Source organism: Ursus arctos, unplaced genomic scaffold, assembly GCF_023065955.2.
Source record: "Ursus arctos isolate Adak ecotype North America unplaced genomic scaffold, UrsArc2.0 scaffold_21, whole genome shotgun sequence".
Lineage (NCBI taxonomy): Eukaryota > Metazoa > Chordata > Mammalia > Carnivora > Ursidae > Ursus > Ursus arctos.
This window is the reverse complement of record NW_026622886.1, coordinates 50,826,847-50,850,443: the sequence shown is the minus strand read 5'-3', so window position 1 is coordinate 50,850,443 and position 23,597 is coordinate 50,826,847. Positions and strand designations below refer to the sequence as shown.

Sequence of the window (23,597 nt, the reverse complement as noted above, 5' to 3'; positions counted from 1 at the left end):
GAGAACAAAAGCCCGGAAATACTGGTTCGCATCGTGCCCATCCCCTTCCCCCCCTCGCGGGGGAAAAGGCAACTCTACCCAAACAGGGTTGCCTGAGTATCAGCACAGCAGACCCCTCCCCCAGAAGGCAGCCTGAAAAATCAAGAAGTCCCTATAAAACAAGTGCACACTGCCTGGGTCCTGGTCAATAATTTGGGCTCTCTGCATTCCCACAACCTCTCCTCATCATAATGACAAGGAGGAGAAACCCTCAGCAAAGAAAGGAGACAGAGACTGTGGCCTCTGCCACAGAACTGATGGATATGGATATAACCAAATTGTCAGAAATGGAGTTCAGAGTAACAATGGTCAAGATGATGTGTAGGCTTGAAAAAAATATTAACAAAAATATTAACGAGAATATAGAATCTCTAAAGGTGGAAATGAGAGCAAATCTGGCAGAAATTAAAAATGCTATGAATCAAATGCAGTCTAAACTGGATGCTGTGATGGCCAGGGTAAATGAGGCAGAATGAATTAGTGAATTGGAGGATGGGACGGTAGAAGAGAAAGTTAAAACAGAAATGTGGCTCGAAAAAATCCAATCTCAAGAATGTAGATTATGGGAGATTACTGACTCAATGAAACGTTCCAATGTCAGAATCATCGGCATCCCTGAGGAGGTGGAGAAAGACATCTGGAAGAGATATTTGAACAAATTGTAGCTGAGAACTTCCCTAATCTGGTGAAGGAAACAAGCATTCCTGTCCAAGATGCAGAGAGGACCCCTCCCAAGATCAATGATAAAACACCTACCTCATGTCAGGTCATAGTGCATTTGGCAAATATTAGATCCAAGGATACAGTATTGAAAGTGGCCAGGGGAAGAAAATCCTTACATACAGACAGGAAAATATTACAATAACATCAGACCTGTCTACAGAGAGCTGGCAGTCCAGGAAGGGTTGGCAGGGTATTTACAAAGCTCTATCTGAGAAGAACATGCAGCCAAGGATCCTTTATCCAGCAAGGCTGTCATTCAGAATTGATGGAGACATAAGGACCTTCCAAGATTGGCAGAAACTGAAGGAATTTGTAACCACCAAGCCAGCCCTCCAGGGGATATTAAGGGGGGGTTCTATAAAAGTAAAAAGATCCCAAGAGTGATACAGAACAGAAATTTACAATTTATAGAAACAAAGACTTCACAGGCAATATGACATCATTAAAATCATATCTCTCAATAATCACTCTCAATGTGAATGGCCTAAATTCTCCCATAAAAAGCCACAGGGTTGCAGATTGGATAAAAAGACATGACCCAGCCATTTGCTGTCTACAAGAGACTCATTTTGAACCTGAAGATACATCCAGACTGAAAGTGAAGGGATGGAAAACCATTTTTCATGCCAATGGACCTCAAAAGAAAGCTGGGGTAGCAATTAGATTTTAAACTAAAGACTGTAGTTAGAGATACAGAAGGACATTATATTATTCTTAAAGGATGTATCCAACAAGTGGATATGACAATTATAAATATCTATGCCTGCATCATGGGAGCAGCTAGATACACAAGCCAACTCTTAACCAGAATAAAGAGGCATATAGATAATAATACGTTAATAGTAGGGAACCTCAACACTCCACTCTCAGCAATAGACAGTTCACCTAAACAGAAAATCAACAAGAAACAAGATCTCTGAATGATGTACTGGACCAGATGGACCTCATAGATATATACAGAATACTACACACCAGAACAACAAATACTCATGCTTTTTGAATGCACATGGAATGTTCTCCAGAATAGACCATATACTGGGTCACAAAACATGTCTCAACTGACACGAAAAGACTGAGATTTTTCCCTGCATATTCTCAGACCACAATGCTTTGAAACTGGAACTCAATCACAAGGAAAAATTTGGAAACTAAGAACCATCCTGCTCAAGAATGATTGGATAAACCAGGGAATTAAGAAGGAAATCAAACAATTTTTGGAAACAAACGAAAATGAAAACACATCACTCAAAACCTATGGGACACTGCAAAGATGGTCCTAAGGGGACAACATATAGCCATCCAAGCCTCACTCGAAAGAATAGAAAAATCTAAAATGCAGTTTTTATATTCTCACCTCAAGAAGCTGGAGCTGAAACAGAAGAACAGGCCTAACCCATGCACGAAAAGGCAGTTGATCAAGATTAGAGCAGAGATCAATGAATTAGAAACCAGGAGCACAGTAGAGCAGATCAACAGAACTAGAAGCTGGGTCTTTGAAAGTATAAATAAGATCGATAAGCCACTGGCCAGACTTATTCAAAAGAATAGAGAAAGGACCCAAATAAATAAAATTATGAATGAAAGGGGAGAGATCACAACCAACCAACGAAATAGGAAGGATCATTAGAAACTTTTATCAACAGCTTTATGCCAATAAATTAAACAACCTGATGCCTTCCTGGAAACCTTTAAACTACCAAGACTGAAACAGGAAGAAATTGATTATTTAAACAGACCGATTAATTACGAAGAGATTGAAGCAGTGATCGAAAACCTCCCCAAAAACAAGAGTCCAGGGCCTGACGGATTCCCCAGGAAATTCTACCAAACATTCAAAGAAGGAATAATACCTATTCTCCTAAAGCTATTTCAAAAAATAGAAACAGAAGGAAAGCTACCAAACTCATTTTATGAGGCCAGTATTACCTTGATCCCCAAACCAGGCAAAGACCCATTCAAAAAGGAGAATTACAGACCGAGTTCCCTGATGAATATGGACACCAAAATTCTCAAGAAGAATCTTGCTACTAGAATCCAACAGTACATTAAAAGGATTATCAATCATGACCAAGTGGGATTCATCCCTGGGATGCAAGGGTGGTTCAACATTCGCAAATCTATCTGTGTCATAGATTTTATTAGCAAGAAAAAAGCCAAAAATCATATGATTCTCTCAATAGATGCAGAAAAAGCATTTGAAAAAATACAGCATCCTTTCCTGATTAAAAGCCTTCAGAGTGTAGGGATAGAGGGTACATTCCTCAATCTCATAAAAACCATCTATGAAAGGCCTACAGCAAATATCATTCTCAATGGGGAAAAGCTGGAAGCCTTTCCCTTAAGATCAGGAACACGACAAGGATGCCCACTCTCGCCACTATTATTCAACATAGTACTAGAAGTCCTTGCAACGGCAATCAGACAACAAAAATGGATAAAGAGTATCCAAGTCGGCAAAGAAGAAGTCAAACTGTCTCTCTTCGCACATGACATGACACTCTATATGGAAAACCCAAAAGACTCTACCTCCAAATTACTAGAACTTATAGAGCAATTCAGTAATGTGGCGGGATACAAAATCAATGCTCAGAAATCAGTTGCATTTATACATGAACAATATGACTGAAGAAAGAGAAATTAGGGTATCCATTCCATTTACATTACCACCAAAAATCATACGTTATCTCGGAATTAACTTAACCAGAGAGGTAAAGGATCTTTATTCTAGAAACTACAGATCGCTCCTTAAAGACATTGAAGAAGACACAAAAAGATGAAAAATATTCCATGCTCATGGATCAGAAGAATAAATATAGTTAAAATGTCTATGCTACCCAGAGCAACCTACACTTTCAATGCCATCCCTATCAAATTACCAATGACATTTTTCAAAGAGCTGGAACAAACAGCCCTTAAATTTGTGTGGAACCAAAAAGGCCCCGTATCCCCAAGGAACTGTTGAAAAGGAAGAACAAAGCTGGGGCATCACAATGCCGGATTTCAAGCTACACTCCAAAGCTGTGATCACAAAGACAGCATGGTACCAGCTCAAAAACAGACACATAGACCAATGGAACAGAACAGAGAACCCAGAAATGGACCCTCAGCTCTTTGGGCAACTAATCTTTGACAAAGCAGGAAAAAACATGCAGTGGAAAATAGTCTCTTCAGTAAATGTTGCTGGGAAAATTGGACAGCTATATTCAAAAGAATGAAACTTGACCACTCTCTCACACCATACACAAAGATAAACTCCAAATGGATGAAAGACCTTGATGTGAGACAGGAATCCATCAAAATCATAGAGGACAACATAGGCTGCAACCTCTTTGACATTGGCCACAGCAACTTTTTCATGACACATCTCCAAAGGCAAGAGAAACAAAACAAAAAAATGAATTTGTGGGACTTCATCAAGATAAAAAGCTTCTGCACAGCCAAGGAAGCAGCCAAAAAACTAAGAGGCAGTCCAAGGAATGGGAGAAGATATTTGCAAATGACACTACAGATAAAAGACTGGTATGCAAGATCTACAAAGAACTTCTCAAACTCAGTACATGAGAAAGAAATGATCAAATCAAAAAATGGGCAGAAGATATGAAAAGACACTTTTCCAATGAAGACATACAAATGGCTAACAGACACATGAAAAAATGTTCAAAATCATTAGCTATCAGGGAATTTCAAATCAAAACAACATTGAGATACCACCTTACGCCAGTTAGAATGGCAAAAATTGACAAGGCAGGAAACAACAAATTTTGGAGAGGATGTGGAGAAAGGGGATCCCTCCTACACTGTTGGTGGGAATGCAAGTTGGTACAGCCACTTTGGAAAACAGTGTGGAGGTCCCTTAAATATTAAAAATAGAGCTACCATATGATCCAGCAATTGCACTACTGGGTATTTACCCCAAAGATACAAACGTAGTGAAGAGAAGGGCCATATGCACCCCAATGTTCATAGCAGCATTGTCCACAATAGCTAAATTGTGGAAGGAGCCGAGATGCCCTTCAACAGATGAATGGATAAAGAAGATGTGGTCCATATATACAATGGAATATTACTCAACCATCAGAAAGAACAATTACCTAACATTTGCAGCAACATGGACGCGACTGGAGGTGATTATGCTAAGTGAAATAAGTCAAGCAGAGAAAGACAATTATCATATGGTTTCACTCATTTATGAAACATAAGAAATAGCAGGAAGATGGGTAGGAGGAAGAAGGGAAGAATGAAGGGGGGGTAAACAGAAGGGGGAATGAACCATGAGAGACTGTGGACTCTGGGAAACTAACTGAGCACTTCAGAGGGAAGGAGGGTGGGGGACTGGGATAGGCCAGTGTTGGGTATTAAGGAGGGCACCTATTGCATGGTGCACTGGGTGTTGTATGCAAATAATGAATCATGGAACATTGCATCAAATACTGGGGATGTAATATATGGTGACTAATATAACAAAATAAAAATTATAAAAATAAAAAATAATAGGCAGATGTTCAGAATAGATATTTTTCAAAAGAAGGCATTATAGATGGGCAACAGGTAAAGGTGATCAGTGTCACTAATCATAAGGAAATGCTAATCATAACCACAGTGAGATATCACTCACACTTGTTAGAATGGCTATTATCAAAAAAGACATAACAAGTGTTGGTGAGGATGTGGAGAAAAGGGAACCCTCATACACTGTTAGGGATGTAAATTAGTGCAGCTACTATGGAGGCTCCCTCAGTATGGAAGTTCTTCAAAAAATGAAACCAGAACTACCATATGATTCAGCAATTCTACATTTGGGTTTTTATCTGAAGGAAACACAAACACTAACTTGAAAATATATATGCACCTGCATGTTCAATACAGCATTACTCACAATAGCCAAGACATGGAAACAATCTACGTGTCCACTGATAGATGAATGGATAAAGATCTGAACACACACACACACACACACACACACACACACACACACAGTGGATACAATGGAACAGTATTCACTATAAAGAAGGAAGAAATCTTGCTGTTTGGGACAAAATGAATGGACCTTAAGGGCATTATACTAAGTGAAATAAGTAAGACAGGGGAAAACAAATACTATATAATCTCGCTGGTATGTGGAATCTAAAAACAAACAAAATGTTTAAAATCAAACTCATAGATACAGATAACAGATTGGTGTTTGCTAAAGGTAGGTATGTTGGGATGGGTGAAATAGGTAAAGGTGGTCAAAAGGTAGAAACCTCCACTTCCAGTTGTAAAATAAATAAGCAATGGGGATATAATATGCAGCGTGTTATCTATAGTTAATAATACTGTATTGTATATTCGAAAGTTGCTAAGAGAGTACATCTTACAAGTTCTCACCACCAAAGAAAGGTTTGCAACTGTGTGGTGATGCATGTTAACTAGACTTATCATGGTGATATTTTCACAATACATAGAAATACCAAATCATGACACCATAGACCAGAAACGAATATAACGATAAAAACCAATTATTTTTCAACTTAAAAATTTTTTAATTTTAAAAACCAGACTGAGAATGCCAAATTATTAGTGATGTTTAGAGCAACTGAAAATTTCATACACTATCACTGAGAATAAAAATGTTACAACAGGGGTGCCTGGGTGGAGCGGCAGGTTAAGCATTGGGCTCTTGGTTTGGGCTCAGGTCCTGATCTCAAGTTTCTGAGATTGAGTTCCAAGTCAGGCTCTGTGCTCAGTGCACAGTCAGTTCCCTCTGTCCCTCCCCCACCCCCCTCTTAAGAGAATAAATCCTTAAGAAAAATTACAACCACTTTGAAACTGCCTGTCAAACATAAACTTGCATTTGATCAGACAATCGAGACGTAGGTACTTACCTGAGAGAAATGAAACACATGTCTACACCAAAATTTGTAGATCAGTGCTCCTAACAACTTTGTTCACAATAACCAAAACCCAGAGACATTCAAAATGTCCATCTATTATTGAATAAACAAATTGTAAATATCTAAATCACAGAATATTACTTGGTAAGACAAATCGACTACTCATATATGCAATAGTAAAGATGAATATAAAAAACACAGAAGGGACGAATACCATGTATGATTCCATTCATATGAAACACAAGAAAACGCTTGTGTTTGAAAAAATCAAATTTAATCTAAAATGATGGAAAGCAGATTGCCGTTACCTGGGAATAGAGGGTTTTACTAGGAAGAGACATAAAGGAACTTTGTAGGGAAGTGGAAATATTCATTGTATTTTCAGTAGTGGCAATAACTAAAGAGGTATGTTTTCGTAAAAAATTCATCAACTGAAATATTAAAAAAGGTCCATTTATTGTATGTAACTTTTACTTTAATAAATCTGTAACCCAGCCTTGACCCATGTTAATCCATAAATGAATGAAGGTAATAATTATTTAAAGGAAAAAAAGATGTATGTTCATGACTTGGGGGTATGCACAAAGACACACACACTTTAAAGGAAGATATTATTCCTTATAATAACTAATTATTAATAAAATTACTAATTTAAAAATGCAGTTAGAAATATATCAATATGAAGAAAGTTCAATTCTATCAATTATCTGACAATGCACAAAAAAATGCTTTCACAATTTTTTATCATTGTAAAATTTTGTTATAATGATAAAAAATATAAAAGAAGCTAAAATGAATTAGGTAATTGGAAACAGCACAATTATCGATAGAGTGATATTTTACAACTGTGAAACTTCGGAAGCAGCATACATTTACAACAATGATAAATTTTGGTTTGAATTCTGATGTTATATAAATACAGGGGACTAAAATTAATCGATTTAAAATGATGCATATCAACAATTATTAAGATATAGCAGGGTTCACTTCTGAGGGTAAAATAGCTGAGACAATTCATATATCCCAATACAGAGCGCATTTTTAATTTCATGTTTGTGCATTTGTAATTATTACATGTGACAAACATGGATATATTCACAGGAGAGAAAGTATGGAAGGATATTCTCCAAAATATTAACTTTTGTTACCTCTAATTTTTCAGGTTTTTTTTGTTGTTACATATCTAATCAAATGTTTTAATATATAATTTGTTCATTTTATAACTATTTGAAAAAGCAGAAAAGGAGATCTATCATCTTTTAACTACCTTACATCATAAGAATTTAAAAAAAAAAAAAAGAAAGAAAAAGAAAAAAGGAAAAAAGAAAAAGAAAAAAAAAAACCACTGGACTAGGATAAGAGTCAGTGTTGTCCTACCGGTCTCTTAAATGATTCAGTTGCTTTTCCTATCTCTAAAGGCCATGTTCCCACTGCTAACTGTGTTAGCTTTGTCTTTATTTTTGTTTGTTTTTTTTTACCCTAAGGTCAGATGATACAAGATGATTACACAGATGACTCATTAGCGATTTTGAACCTGGGTCACCAAGGACTCTTCTGTTTATTAATTTTGTTGCAGATTTGGCAAATAAATATCAAGCTCGAAATTGGAAAATTCTCTCTCTCAGCAAAGCAGTTCAGAACATCGACTTTTCCGGAGCTACTAGAAGTGCCCTTGAACCTGCTTTTCTTCTCAATGACTGAAAGTTTAAAACAACAACAGCAACTATGACCTAGGCTTCTGATGGCACTACAGCTATTGTGCGGGAATTGATGCAACTGCCTGAAGATAAGAACTTCAGGGAAATTACGTATATTCCTGAGAGCTGTTACTGCAGGAGTGACCCGATTCAACCAGTAGTGACCAGAAGAGTTCTTGCTAGTTTTCACCATCATATTCATCTTCAAGTTGTAGCTGTAAGAAGAGTTGTAGTTAACTTAATAGAGAGAAGCTATGATTAACTGCCAGAGTGTAAGTATTATAAATCCTGTCATGTCAGTTACATTTTTGTTGAGACTTGGGTCATAGTCACCTCTAGTAAATGAATCTTTACTGACTGTATAAAATTTAGCAATGGAGGGACACCTTGGTGGCTCAGTCAGTTGGGCAACCGACTGGGGTTTAGCTCAGGTCATCATCCCAGGGTCGCGGGATGGAGCCCTCAGGCTGGGCTGCGTGCTGACTGCAGAGTGCGCTCGGAATTTTCTCTCTCCCTCTCCCTCCGACCCTCTCCCACCTCACACACGCTCTCTCTCTAAAATAAACCAATAAAATCTTTTTTAAAAATTTAGCAATGGAAGTTCTAATATGGGTATTAAACATCATTTTTAGAGTACTTTATTCTGGGATAGTGTATAGTTACTGATAAGATTAGTTTAAGCAACAATAAATTAGAGGTCACCTAAGAGTTGCATAGTTTGAAAGCCATGATGAAATGATACATCCCCCAAATGCAAATGCTGGAAACTGAAAACTAACAACCCAGCAAAACTGGACACTGGGGGCCGAGATGGAGTGCGGAAACAGAGCACAACGGAAGGAAGATCACTACAGATAGATAACCCATGTAAAGTGCTTGTTTCAGTATCTAGCATATAGTAAAGTTTCAATAAATATACAAGTTTGATTATTTAAAAAAACATGGGGAGAAATAGGATGGGAGTGTAGAAAATTAAGAGTTTCATTTTGGACTTTTTATGTCTGGAGTGCATTTTTTTATGTAACTGAAAAGCAATCATTTTTAGAGATTAGGCGTTCAAGAAAATACTCAAAGGGAGCGTCTGTGTTAAGTGAAAAAGTATTAAGAACTGGAACGCCTGGGTGGCATAATTGGTTAAGCACTGCCTTCGACTCAGGTCGTGATCCCAGAGTCCTGGGATGGAGTCCCACACCAGGCTCCTCACTCAGCAGGGAGACTGCTTCCCCTTCTGCCTCTGCAGCTCCCCCTGCTTGTGCTCTTTCTCTCTCTCTCTGACAAAATAAATAAATAAAAAAAATTTTTAAAAAAGTATTAAGTACTATTTCAACACAAGAAAGACCAGCAAAAAAAAAAAAAAAAAAGAAAAGAAAAGAAAAAGAAAGTGTCTAGAGATTAGAAAGCAAAAAGATGGCAGTAAACATGAATGTGGTATTAAGGTAACTGAGAGAATGCTATGAATATTGGGTGGTTGAAGGTACACATTCTATTTAGAAATTTCCTAAACCTTAGGGGCGCCTGGGTGGCTCAGTCATTAAGCGTCTCCCTTCGGCTCAGGGCCTGATCCCAAGGTCCTGGGATCTAGCCCTCCATCTGGCTCCCTGCTCCACTGGGAGCCTGCTTCTTCCTCTCCCACTTCCCCTGCTTGTGTTCCCTCTCTTGCTGGCTGTCTCTCTCTCTGTCAAATAAATAAATAAATAAATAAAATCTTAAAAAAAAAAGAAATTTCCTAAACTTTAAAAGCAAATTTTTTTTAAAAAATGTGATAAATTCTGCATAAATTATTTCAGTAGATTCATGAGAGCAAAACAGGACTACAGCATATCGATGACTGAATATATGGTAACTAAAAGGAAAATCATTCTGGACAAGGTAATTGAAGTAGTTAAAATATATTTATCACTCTTCATCAGCCATGTAATTTTTAAGTACTTTATATGTTAATCTTTAATTTTTCAACTTAATATATATAGATGAAGGAAAATACTGTTTCCATTCTGTAGATGATAAAACCTGAGTCACAGTGAAAGCAAGCCACACATGTGTTTAATAGCTCAATCTGAAACTTTTTGTAGTTAGTGATATTAATAACAATATTTTGGAATGTGTTTCAACCTCAACTAAACAGTTTGAAAACAGAAAAATTGCAATGATTTTTTACATCCTATATATTTTACACCCAACACATACATATTATCATTCTATACAATATATTTGTCATCGAAACACTTCCCATCTTCTGTATCACAGTGGGAAATAAGTGTAATTTTAAACAGAAAATTACGAGAGTCAAGGAAATGGGTGAGTAAGGAAGAAGTTGCATAAGGAAAACACATATTTTTAAAATTATAATACTAGAGCTCGACATCTTCAGTAATGGGTGTGGAGAGCCTCTACAAGGACCCCCAAACTATTCGTGATTGTTTGTTCTTTATCAAAACAAAACTTCAGGGAAATGTATGAAGTTGATAATGAAAGTTTAAGATTCAGCTTTAGGATTCAGTCTGTGAACAGGCACAAAATGATCACAAAACATTAGCAGTCAGATCTATCTGTAGGGAAAACAAATCCCAGGTGTAGTAAAAAAATATGTAAATTGCAAACAAAATGTGATGAGAAGGAAGCACCCATAATAGGTTTTTCTGATTTTTTAAATATCTCCTGAAATTACCAAAAACACCCAATTGTAGAACCTAGAATACCAGTGTATTGATAATATTTGTAAGCAAAAAATTTTTAAATGCACGTGATTGCTTGCATAGTGTTTTCTCCCATTACCACTGTGCACATAACAAATGTATCTGAATTCTAAACGCAGACTGAATTGAAGTCAGAAGTCAATGATGCGAAACCACACAGTAACAACTTTCATCCTGCTGGGACTGACTGATGACCCACACCTGAGGACTGTGATTTTCGTCTTTCTGTTTCTCACCTATATGTTGAGTATAACTGGGAACCTGACGATCATCTCCCTGACCTTCATAGATTCTCACCTTCAGAATGCCATGTACTTTTTCCTACAAAATTTCTCCTTCTTAGAAATCTCATTTACCTCTGCTTGTATTCCCAGATATTTGTACAACATATCAACAGGTGACAAGACAATCACATATGACAATTGTGCCGTTCAAATTTTTTTTACTGATCTTTTTGCTGTAACAGAATTCTTTCTCCTGGCCACCATGTCCTATGATCGATATGTTGCCATCTGTAAGCCCCTGCATTACGTGACCATCATGAACAAGAAGGTCTGTAGAAGACTCATCCTTGGGTGCTGGACAGCTGGCTTCTTGGTCATACTCCCACCACTCAGCCTGGGCCTAAATCTGGAATTCTGTGACTCTAACGTTATTGACCATTTTTTCTGTGATTCAGCCCCCCTCCTAAAGATATCATGTTCAGAAACATGGCTCATAGAGCAGATGGTCATAGCCTGTGCTGTGTTGACCTTTATTATGACCCTCGTATGTGTAGTTCTATCCTATATATACATTATCAAGGCCATTCTACGATTCTCTTCTGCCCAGCAAAGAAAAAAGGCATTTTCTACGTGTTCTTCCCACATGATTGTAGTCTCCATCACCTATGGAAGCTGTATTTTCATCTATGTTAAGCCGTCAGCCAAGGAATCCATGGCCATTGATAAGGGTGTGGCAGTCCTTACCACATCCGTTGCTCCTATGCTCAACCCCTTCATTTACACCTTGAGAAACAAGCAAGTAAAACAAGCTGTCAAAGACTCAATCAAAAGAATTGCATTTTTCTCAAAGAAGTAATGGAATTTGCTAAAGGAGAGGGCTCACATTTCATAAAAATATCATTAGTTCCTAAGTATATATCTTTAGATTTTTAAGTCAGTCCTTTTTAGCAAAGAAGCTATTTCAAAAAGCTCTCTTTAAAAAAAAGATTTTATTTATTTATTTCAGAGAGAGAGAGAGCACAAGTAGGGGGAAGGACAGAGGGAGAGGGAGAAGCAGACTCCACGCTGAGCAGGGAGCCTGACTAGGGGCTCTATCCCAGGACCCCGTGATCATGACCTGCGCCAAAGGCAGACCCCCAACGGACTGAACCACCCAAGCGAAGCTCTCTTAAAAAGATAATGTGATACATTTCTAGGAAACAAAAGAATGCTTCACATCCTAACAAGCCTTTACAAAACTGCAAGCAAAACAAGACAAAGTAAGCAGAACCAACGAGTTGATTGTATATTTTGTATATTTTGGATAGAATAATTGTGCTCATTGCCTTTTCCAGTTCTATCTTTCAAGAGCATTTTTGATGCCCGGCACCATTTCAGGCACTGCAGATAGAATAGAAAACTTGCAGATTTCTTGCCCTTAAATGCCTTACACTTTAGAAAGGGTATGTGACTAGTGTATTAAATAAAATATAAACCTCACCGTCAACCTACAATTGTCAGGAGGCAAAAGTCAACCAAAAGTGTGTATTTGGAATCAAAGAATTACCATTCAGGTACCAGATCTGGGCAGCAACCCAAACAGCATCCTACTAGGGAGCAAAAGTCAGGGGTTTTAAAGACAAAAAGGGAATGCTTGTATAAGCTGTCTACAGAATTTTGATTGGTGTTGGTGGCAGAAAAATAATCTTAGCTAACCATAACTTGTTGCTAAGGCCATCACTAAGCAAAGTGCATTCCTGTAGCAAGTTGCAAATATTCTTGCAGAGCCCTTGAGGTATTTGGGATTTGGCCCAGTCCAGAAGTTCGTGTTCTCCCTGGTGAGGACGTGCATACAGCCCACCTCCTTAATGGCCTCCAGGATTCATTTTAAAACCCCTTGACATTAATGACTCCATTTTATTTCACCTTTCACAATTATAAACAACAAAAATACCTTAAAATGGAAAAAAAAAAAGGAAGCTATGACAAATGTTTATATCTTAATGCAGAAGCTGAATTATAAAATGTAGGCTCGTACAATTTTCAATACTCAAAAAAATCACAGACTAGCAGGTTAATTTGATGTAAAAGTGCTAACAATTCTTCGTAAAAGACGAGTAAATTTCTAAAGACAGTCGTTCTATATCTGCTTCTGCATTTGTTTCTATACCTTTGTAACTATATGCACTGGCTGTTGAGAAACTAAAACGATTAGGAAGATTGTGAAAACATGTTAAAAAGTGAAAACAGGGGCGCCTGGGTGGCAGAGTCGTTAAACATCTGCCTTCGGCTCAGGGCGTGATCCCCATGTTAAGGGATCGAGCCCCACATCAGGCTCCTCCACTATGAGCCTGCTTCTTCCTCTCCCACTCCCCCTGCTTGTGTTCCCTCTCTCGCTGGCTGTCTCTATCTCTGTCAAATAAATAAATAAAATCTTTTTTAAAAAAGGTAAAAACAAGGAAAAACATGAAGTGTATCTAAATTAGGCACAGAAAACTCAAAGGAAATCTACAGAACCAGTACTTTCATCGATATTACACAGTCAGCCATGGAAACAGTGGCTATTAATAAGGGCATGACAGAGTTCCCTGTTTCCTATGTTCAGAACTACTTCCTGGACCCCTTCATTGATACCTTTAGAAACAAGGAAGGAAAACAAACTTATAATGACATTTCAGGGGCCTTGATTGTGATATATCTCAAAAATAATTTTATAGTGATTACAGGTTGAAACAGTATTTTGATATATTCAATTACATAAAATATACCACTAAATTGATTTATTTTTAATTTATATTATGGCTATAGAAAAGTCTCAATTAAATTTGTGACTCACATCACCTTCCTATTGGAATGCTTCAGATATTTAAGCAGTGCTAGTTAGTAGTGAACTTGGAACTTAAATTCTGTTTATTAGACACAAAATTCTGTATTTGACTCAAGGAAGCCTCACCAAAGAAACACTTTCAGCAAAAAGATATTTTCAAGAGACTCCTCAAGCAAAATCTACATGTAATGAAATCAGTATAAGTAACATTTAAAAACATTAACCCTAATATTAAAAAATGCTCACATAGGCTTAACTTATAAAATGCAGTACATCTTTCTATTGTAAGATTGATAATGTACAAATGAAATTAATCTGTGGGTTAAAAACAAGAGCGTTTTGATAGAAAATAGAAATGTAGTAACCTCTAGCATAACTCTAATTTTCCTTTAAAAAGAGTTGAAGTTTAAATGTATATAAATTAATATACATAATGGGACTCTGAATAGGAAAGCCATGTGGTTTTTGGAACAGTACTCCTTGGCATCGAGTAGGGGGGAAGGGTGGCTGAGTGCAACGAGTTCAGGAGCCCCGGGAAGCTCTTTCTAACGCAGGCAGAACTTTTCAGCAACTCCTTGTATCAATTGTTCTACAGCATTAACTCCAATTCATGCAAAAGCTCTGATTCTCTGGTGGACTCATTTTTTCCATGTCATTTTTTCACCTTTGCCCTACCTTCTCACATGTCCTTCACTGGTCTAGTCGATGCCCTACTCCCAGAGACACAATACGAATCATTCTAGTCTCTTGTCCTGAACCCCTGATCTGACAAACACTGGGTATTTCCAGAGATGAGTGGACTTAATGACTACTAAGTTATTAGAAACTGTCAGTTTCTAGAAATTTAGATTGTAATAATAACCCTCACCTGTCTTGAGACAAGGAGCTAGAGGAGGCCTGCATTCTAGGAATAAAAGTTCCTTTCTGCTCAGGCCCACTAATAATAGCTTCCCTGAGGGCTCATACTGAGATCTTAGAGTCCTCCAGGTCCTGTTCTAAGCTGCCTGCCTTTTTTCAGCCCAAGGGTAATTACAACTAGTCTCCTAAACTCCTTAAAATGTCCAAAATGTTAAAAACATCTTAATATCAACAACAAACATTTTGAAGGCTTATTCTACCCAAGCTGTGTGTTAAGCACTTTATGTCTTTTGAACTCACATAAAGAATATTTCATGGTGCACAGTGCTGTATCGATCACATCAGCAAGGATCAGTTTATAGCCAACTTGTTTCCTCTGCAAACAGGTCCATTCCTTCCAACCCCGACTTCATTATTTGAAACAGATACACATATTATTTCATATACGTTTCAGTATGACTCTCTAGAAATTTACAAACTTTTTAAACATTGATGATAATATGTAATATAGAACCTAATTCACTGTGCACGGCTTGATGAGTTTTCATAACCATTGATCCTCATGTCACCATCACACAGATCAGATACAGCACATTTCAGCACCCCAGACATCTCTTCCCTGCCACTTTATATCAATATGCTCCCAAATGTATCTGCCATGCTGACTTACAATGCCACAGATCAGTTTTGTATTATCATGACCATCATACGAATGGGAATCCACAGAACGTACTCTTTGGGGTCCAGGTTCATTTGCTTGGCATTATGTCTGTGACAGTTGTCCAGGTTGTTACATTAGCAGTACTCGATTTTTTTAATTTATAAGTTGTAGTCAATTATAGAAATATAGCACAATTAATTTAACCATTTCCTATTAATAAATATTTAGGTTGTTTCCTATATATGGCTATTATAAATAAGGTCAAAGAATATTCTTGTACATGTATTTGGCGGACACATACACTCATATGTAGAGTATAGAACTGTAGATTATAGAACTAAAAGAGGAAGCGATAGGCTATAAGTTAGCCGTATGTTTAGCTTGACACTCAAACAACATTCAAAAATAGTGTACCAATTTATCTTCCTATCAGCGATGTATGTAGATTATAATTGCACCATCTTCTTGCCAACATGAAACTTTGTCAGACCTATTAATTTTAGCCATATTATGACTGATGATGTTGAATACCTTGTTATATGCTTTTTGGATATCAGACATCCTATTTTGTGAAATGCCTATTGAAATAATTTGTCCCTTCTATTAGATTTAATTTTTTTATTTTTATTTTTTTAATGATTTTTTATTATATTATGTTAGTCACCATACAGTACATCCCCGGTTTCCGATGTAAAGTTTGATGATTCATTAGTTGCGTATAACACCCAGTGCACCATGCAATACGTGCCCTCCTTACTACCCATCACCGGTCTATCCCATTCCCCCACCCCCCTCCCCTCTGAGGCCCTCAGTATGTTTCTCATAATCCATAGTCACTCATGCTTCATTCCCCCTTCTGATTACCCCCCTTTCTTTATCCCTTTCTTCCCCTACCGATCATCCTAGTTCTTATGTTCCATAGATGAGAGAAATCATATGATAGTTGTCTTTCTCTGCTTGACTTATTTCACTTAGCATTATCTCCTCCAGTGCCGTCCATGTTGCAACAAATGTTGAGAATTCGTTCTTTCTGATAGCTGAGTAATATTCCATTGTATATATGGACCACAGCTTCTTAATCCAGTCATCTATTGAAGGGCATCTCGGCTCCTTCCATGATTTAGCTATTGTGGACAATGCTGCGAGGAACATTGGGGTGCATATGGCCCTTCTCTTCACTACGTCTGTATCTTTGGGGTAAACACCCAGTAGTGCAAAGGCTGGATCATAGGGTAGCTCAATTTTTAACTTTTTAAGGGACCTCCACACTGTTTTCTGGAATGGCTGTTCCAACTTGCATTCCCACCAACAATGTAGGAGGGAACCCCTTTCTCCACATCCTCTCCAACAATTGTTGTTTCTTGCCTTGTCTATTTTTGCCATTCTAACTGGCGCAAGGTGGTATCTCAGTGTGGTTTTGATTTGAATTTCCCTGATGGCTAATGATTTTGAACATTTTTTCTTGTGTCTGTTAGCCCTTTGTATGTCTTCATTGGAAAAGTGTCTGTTCATATCTTCTGCCCATTTTTTGATTTGTTTATTTGTTTCTCATGTATAGAGTTTGAGAAGTTCTTTGTAGATCTTGGATACCAGTCTTTTATCTGTAGTGTCATTTGCAAATACCTTCTCCCATTCCGTGGGCTGCCTCTTAGTTTTTTTGACTGTTTCCTTGGCTGTGCAGAAGCTTTTTATCTTGATGATCCCATAAGTTCATTTTATCTTTTGTTTCTCTTACCTTTGGGGATGTGTCATGAAAAAGGTTGCTTTGGCCGATGTCGTAGAGGTTGCTGCCTATGTTCTCCTCTAGGTTTTTGATGGATTCCTGTTTCACATCGAGGTCTTTCATCCATTTGGAGTTTATTTTTGTGTATGGTGTGAGAGAGTGGTCAAGTTTCATTTTTTGCATGTAGCTGTCCAATTTTCCCAGCACCATTTATTGAAGAGACTGTCTTTTTCCCACCGGATGTTCTTTCCTGCTTTATCAAAGATTAGTTGCCCAAAGAGCCGAGGGTCCATTTCTGGGCTCTCTATTCTGTTCCATTGGTCTATGTGTCTGTTTTTGTGCCAGTACCATGCTGTCTTTGTGATCACAGCTTTGTAGTACAGCTCGAAATCCGACATTGTGATGTCCCCAGCTTTGTTTTTCCTTTTCAACAGTTCCTTGGAGATACGGGGCCTTTTCTGTTTCCATACAAATTTAAGGATTATTTGTTCCAGTTCTTTGAAAAATGTCCTTGGTATTTTGATTGGGATAGCATTGAAAGAGTAGATTGCTCTGGGTAGCATGGACATTTTAACTATGTTAATTCTTCCGATCCATGAGTATGGAATATTTTTCCATCTTTTTATGTCTTCCTCAATTTCTTTCAAGAGTGAATTATAGTTGCTAGAATATAGGTCCTTTACGTCTCTGGTTAAGTTAATTCCAAGGTAACGTATGGTTTTTGGTGCTATTGTAAATGGGATGGATTCCCTAATTTCTCTTTCTTCGGTCTCGTTATTCGTGTATAGAAATGCAACTGATTTCTGAGCATTGATTTTGTATCCCGCCACGTTACTGAATTGCTCTATAACTTCTAATAGTTTGGGAGTGGCTTCTTCTGGGTTTTCCATATAGAGTATCATGTCATCTGCAAAGAGAGACATTTTGACTTCTTCCTTGCCGATTTGAATACCTTTGATCCCTTTTTGTCTTCTGATTGCTGTTGCAAGGACTTCTAGTACTATGTTGAATAATAGTGGCGAGAGTGGTCATCCTTGTCATGTTCCTGATCTTAAGGGAAAGGCTTCCAGCTTTTCCCCATTGAGAATAATATTTGCAGTAGGCTTTTCATAGATGGCTTTTATGAGATTGAGAAATGTACCTTCTATTCCTACACTCTGAAGGGTTTTAATCAGGAAAGGATGCTGTATTTTGTCAAATGCTTTTTCGGCATCAATTTAGAGGATCATATGGTTCTTGAGTCTTTTCTTGTTGATATGATGTATCACGCTGATTGATTTGCAAATATTGAACCACGCCTGCATCCCAGGTATGAATCCCACTTGATCATGATGGATAATCCTTTTAATGTACTGTTGGATTCTATAGCAAGGTTCTTGTTGAGGATTTTGGCGTGAATATTCATTAGGGAAATCGGTCTGTAATTCTCCTTTTTGAGGGGGTCTTTGCCTGGTTTGGGGATCAAGGTAATATTGGCCTCATAGAATGAGTTTGGTAGCTTTCCTTCTGTTTCTATTTTTTGAAATAGCTTTAGGAGAATAGGTATTATTTCTTCTTTGAATGTTTGGTAGAATTCCCCAGGAAAACTGTCCGGGCCTGGAGTTTTGTTATTTGGAAGGTTGTTTGTCACTGACTCAATTTCTTCATAATTAATTGGCCTGTTTAAGAAATCAATTTCTTCTGGTTTCAATCTTGGTAGTTTATAGGTTTCCAGGAAGGATTCCATCTCTTCCAGATTGTTTAGTTTATTGGCATATAGCTGTTGATAAAAATTTCTAATAATCCTTCCAATTTCAATGGTGTTCGTCGTGACCTCTCCTTTTTCATTCATAATTTTAATAATCTGTCTGGGTCCTTTTTCTTTTCTTTTGGATAAGTCTTGCCAGTGGCCTGTCAATTTTATTGATTCTCTCAAAGAACCAGCCTCTAGTCCTGTTGATCTGCTCTACTGTACTTCTGGTTTCTGTTTGATTGATTTCAGCTCTAATTTTGGTCAACTGCTTCCTCGTGCGTGGATTAGGCCTGTCCCTCTATTGCTGTTCCAGCTTCTTGAGGTGAGAATATAAAAACTGCATTTTAGATTTTTGTATTCTTTTGAGTGAGGCTTGGATGGCTATGTATTTCCCCCTTAGGACTGCCTTTGCAGTATCCCATAGGTTTTGGACTGTTGTATTTTCATTCTCATTGGTCTCCATAAATTGTTTAATTTGATTTTTGATTTCCTGGTTTATCCAGTCATTCCTGAGCAGGATGGTTCTTAGTCTCCAAGTGTTTGAGTTTCTTCCAAATTTTTCCTTATGGTTGAGTTCCAATTTCAGAGCGTTGTGGTCTGAGAATATGCAGTAATAATTTCAATCTTTTGGTATCAGTTGAGACCTGTTTTGTGTCCCAGAACATGGTCTGTTCTTGAGAATGTTCCATGGGCATTAGAATAGAATGAGTATTCTTTGGTTCTGGGGTGTAGTGTTCTCTATATATCTATGAGGTCCAACTCGTCGAGTATGGCAGTCAAAGCCTTGCATTCTTTGCTTAGTTTTTGCCAGGGTGTTCTGTCTATTTCTGATAGTGGAGTTTTGAGGTCCCCTACTATTAATGTATTTTTATCTATATGTCTCTTTATTCTGGTTAAGAGTTGGCTTGTGTATCTTGCTGCTCCCCTGTTGGGGGCATATATATTTATAATTGTCATATCCACTTGTTGAATACTTCCTTTAAGAATAATATAGTGCCCTTCTGCATCTCTAACTATAGTCTCTAATTTAAAATCCAATCTATCTGATATGAGAATTGCTACCCCAGCTTTCTTTTGAGGTCCATTTGCGTGAAAGATGGTACTCCATCCCCTTACTCTCAGTCTGAATGCATCTTTGGGTTTGAAATGAGTCTCTTGTAGACAACAAATGGATGGGTCATTTCTTTTTATCCAATCTGCAACCCAGTTGCGTTATATGGGAGCGTTTAAACCATTTACATTGGCACAAAGAACTGAGAGATAGAATTTTAATGATGCCATGTTGCCAGTAAAGTCTTTGTTTGTATTGGTTGTGACTTTCTGTTCTGTGTCACTTTGGGGGCCTTTTTACCTTTATAGAACCCCCCTTAATATCTCCTGTAGGGCTGGTTTCGTGGTTACGAAATTGGTCAATGACTGGCGATTCTGAAGGTCTTTATTTCTCCATCAATTCTGAATGACAGCCTTCTGGATAAAGGATCCTTGGCTGCATGTTTTTCTCTGAAAGAGCTTTAAAAATACCCCCCCAACCCTTTCTCTCATTCCAGGTCTGTGTAGACAGGTCTGACATATTTCTGATGCCTTTGTCTTGGTACTTGAGAAATTTCTTTGCCCTGGCCGCTTTCAATACTGTATCCCTGCATCTAATATTTGCGAAATGCACTATGACGTGACGTGGCGTAGGTTTGTCGTGGTTTAGCCTGGGAGGGGTCCTCTCTGCCTCTTGGACACGGATGTTTGTTTCTCTTGCTAGATTAGGGAAGTTTTCAGCTACAATTTGTTCAAATATCTCTTCTAGACCTCCATTTTTCTCCACCCCCTTGGGGATGCCGATGATTCTGACATTAGATCGTTTCATTGAGTCAGTAATCTCCCATAACCTACATTTGTGGGCGTGGATTTTTTTAAGACCATCTTCTATTTTCTTTTTTTCCTCTATTAACCCATCCTCCAATTCACTAATACGCTCCTCTGTTTCGGTGACCCTGGCCGTCAGAGCCTCTAGTTTTGCCTGTATTTGGCTCATAGAATTTTTAATTTCTGTCAGATTTGCTCTCATTTCTGACCTTAGGGATTCTATATTCTCAGTAACCTTTTCGATAATACTTTTTTCAATACTACTCATCATTTTGACCATCGTTACTCTGAATTCCATTTCTGATAATTTGGTTACATCCATATTCATTATTTCTGTGGCAGAGGCCACAGACTCACTGTCTTTTCTTTGCTGGGGGTGGAGGGGCTTCTCCTTCTTGTCATTCTGATGAGGAGAGGTTGCGGGGTTCTCCAGAGCCCAAATTATTGACTGGGTCCCAGGCCGTGCCCCTAGTTTTATAGGGATATTGGGGATGTGGGCTTCTTCTTTAAAGATTTTATTTATTTATATGTGGCAGAGAGCCAACCAGCGAAAGAAGGAACACAAGCAGGGGAGTGGGAGAGGAAGAAGCAGGCTCCCAGCGGAGGAGCCTGATTAGGGACTCCTTTCCGGAACACCGGGATCACGCCCTAAGCCGAAGATAGGCGCTCAATGACTGCACCACCCAGGTGCCCCGGGCTGTGGGCTTCTTGATTTTTCAGCCTGCCTTCTGTGTTCTGGGGGAGGGGCCTGCCGCGCAGATACTCAGGCAACCGTGTTTGGGTAGAGTCTCCGTGTCCCCTGCGAGGGGGGAATGGGGATGGGCACGCTGTGAGCCGGTACTTCCGGGCTTTTGTTCTCTGGCGGCTTTCCCTGGTGGTCTGCTGTGCCTCTTCTGAGAGTCAGAGCAGCAGCGGCCGAATCTCAGCCTCTGTCTCAGAACAGAGGGATTGCGGCCCGTTCTCCACTGATGTTCTGGCCACTTTAACTCCGTTACTGTTGGTGCTGCTCAACCCTGCAGCGTCCCGGGATGTGTGCCCCACACCCGGCGTCCCAGCCCTCCCTTCCAGGGCCAGCACATCTCTGTCCTTTGTGTTTCTAATGCCGCCAGCCCCCAGCCACCCCCGTGCGCTCCTGGATCTCCGTGTCTCAGTCTATTTCCGGTGAGCACACCGGGATTCCAGAGTTCCGTGAGAAGCCTGGTGGCGCGCGTTCCTGGCTCAGGGTCTCAGTCTGCTGTTTCACGGGTGCCGTCCTCGAGTCCTCCCGCTACCCCGTGCAGGTGGCTACTGCCTCCTGGCGCCCGAACGCTGCGGCTCCCTCCCCCTTCCGTTTATCTTCCGATATCTGTGCGAGGTTTCACAGCTCCCCTCTTGGTACCTCAATACTCAGCGCTGGAGATGTTCATTTGTAGAGATCCAGATGTATCTTCCTGTGTCTCAGGCTACTTCCGTGGTTGTTTAAGTTAGTCTGGTACCTATCCAGCTCGACTCAGGGGACCGGCTGAAAAAGGGGTTCCCTACTCCTCCGCCATCTTAACTCTATTAGATTTCATTCTGTTTGAATTTATTTTTAGGAGTTTTGTACATTTTCTATATATCAGTCCTTTGTCAGGGTATATACTGAAGTTATTTATCCCTTTTCATGTTGTTAAATTTGAAAAACAAAAGTCCTTAACTTTAATGAAGTCCAATCCATCATTTCATTTCTGTTGTTGATAGGGCTCTCTGTTTTTTGTTTTGTTTTGGGGGTTTTGTCTAAGAAATCTTTGTTAGCATTACAAAGGTAGATAACTATGTTCTTTCTGTAAGTTTCACTCACAGTTCTTACAAATTAAGGTTAATGGCCCATCTGAAATAGACTTTTTCTATGGTTAGAAGTAGGGAACTATGTTCTTTTTTTCCACGTGAATATCAAAATCACTCAGAATTATTTCTTAAAAAGATCCCCCTTTCCTCTTTGTATTCAGTGGCAATTTTGTCATAATCAATTGTCATTATGTGAGCGAAGCCTTTTCAGGCTTCATCATTTAATTCCATTGATATGCTTATCTCTGAACCAATACACCAATTCTACACTATTCTATTTATAGTAGCTTTATAAGTTTTCATTTGAATAGTGTAATCCAAACAACTGTCTCTTCTCCTTCCTCAAGTTTACTTTGTTCTTATCATCCTTTTGTTTTTCATAAAACTTTAAAAACCTTGGCAATTTCTACAAGTAAAAAGTTCTCTTCACTGATTTTAAGATTGCATTGAACCAACAGGCCAATTTGGGGGAAATTAATGTCCTTATAACACTAAGAATTTTAATCCATTAAAACAGTCCCATTTGTGTCTTTAATTACTTTCAAAAATATTTCTTTTCTTTAAGATTTTATTTATTTATTTGACAGAGATAGAGACAGACAGGGAGAGAGGGAACACAAGCAGGGGGAGTGGGAGAGGAAGAAGCAGGCTCCCAGCAGAGGAGCCTGATGTGGGGCTCGATCCCAGAACGCTGGGATCACGCCCTGAGCTGAAGGCAGATGCTTAACAATTGCGCCACCCAGGCGCCCCTCAAAAATATTTCAATTTTAAGTGTATAGAGGCCTTGGACAATATTGATAGACACATTGCTGGTGTTCTGATAGATTCCTCAGCCTTTGATAATATGTTGCTATTTTACATGGATTTCTTTATTTTTATTGTCTAATTATTCCTACTTTTAG

General features: G+C 38.5%; 1 protein-coding gene across 1 annotated transcript; it reads left to right on the top strand.

Moving 5' to 3' along the window:
• Positions 1-11,172: 11,172 nt before the first annotated feature.
• Positions 11,173-12,108, top strand: LOC125282633 (olfactory receptor 6C2-like). Its single transcript, XM_048218017.1, has one exon. It carries the CDS (start codon positions 11,173-11,175, stop codon positions 12,106-12,108), a length of 936 nt encoding a protein of 311 aa, XP_048073974.1.
• Positions 12,109-23,597: the final 11,489 nt, after the last annotated feature.

What these genes read in the sequence shown, in the direction of transcription:
- LOC125282633 (XM_048218017.1), top strand. Translation starts at nt 11,173, where the DNA reads ATGCGAAACCACACAGTAACAACTTTCATCCTGCTGGGACTGACTGAT.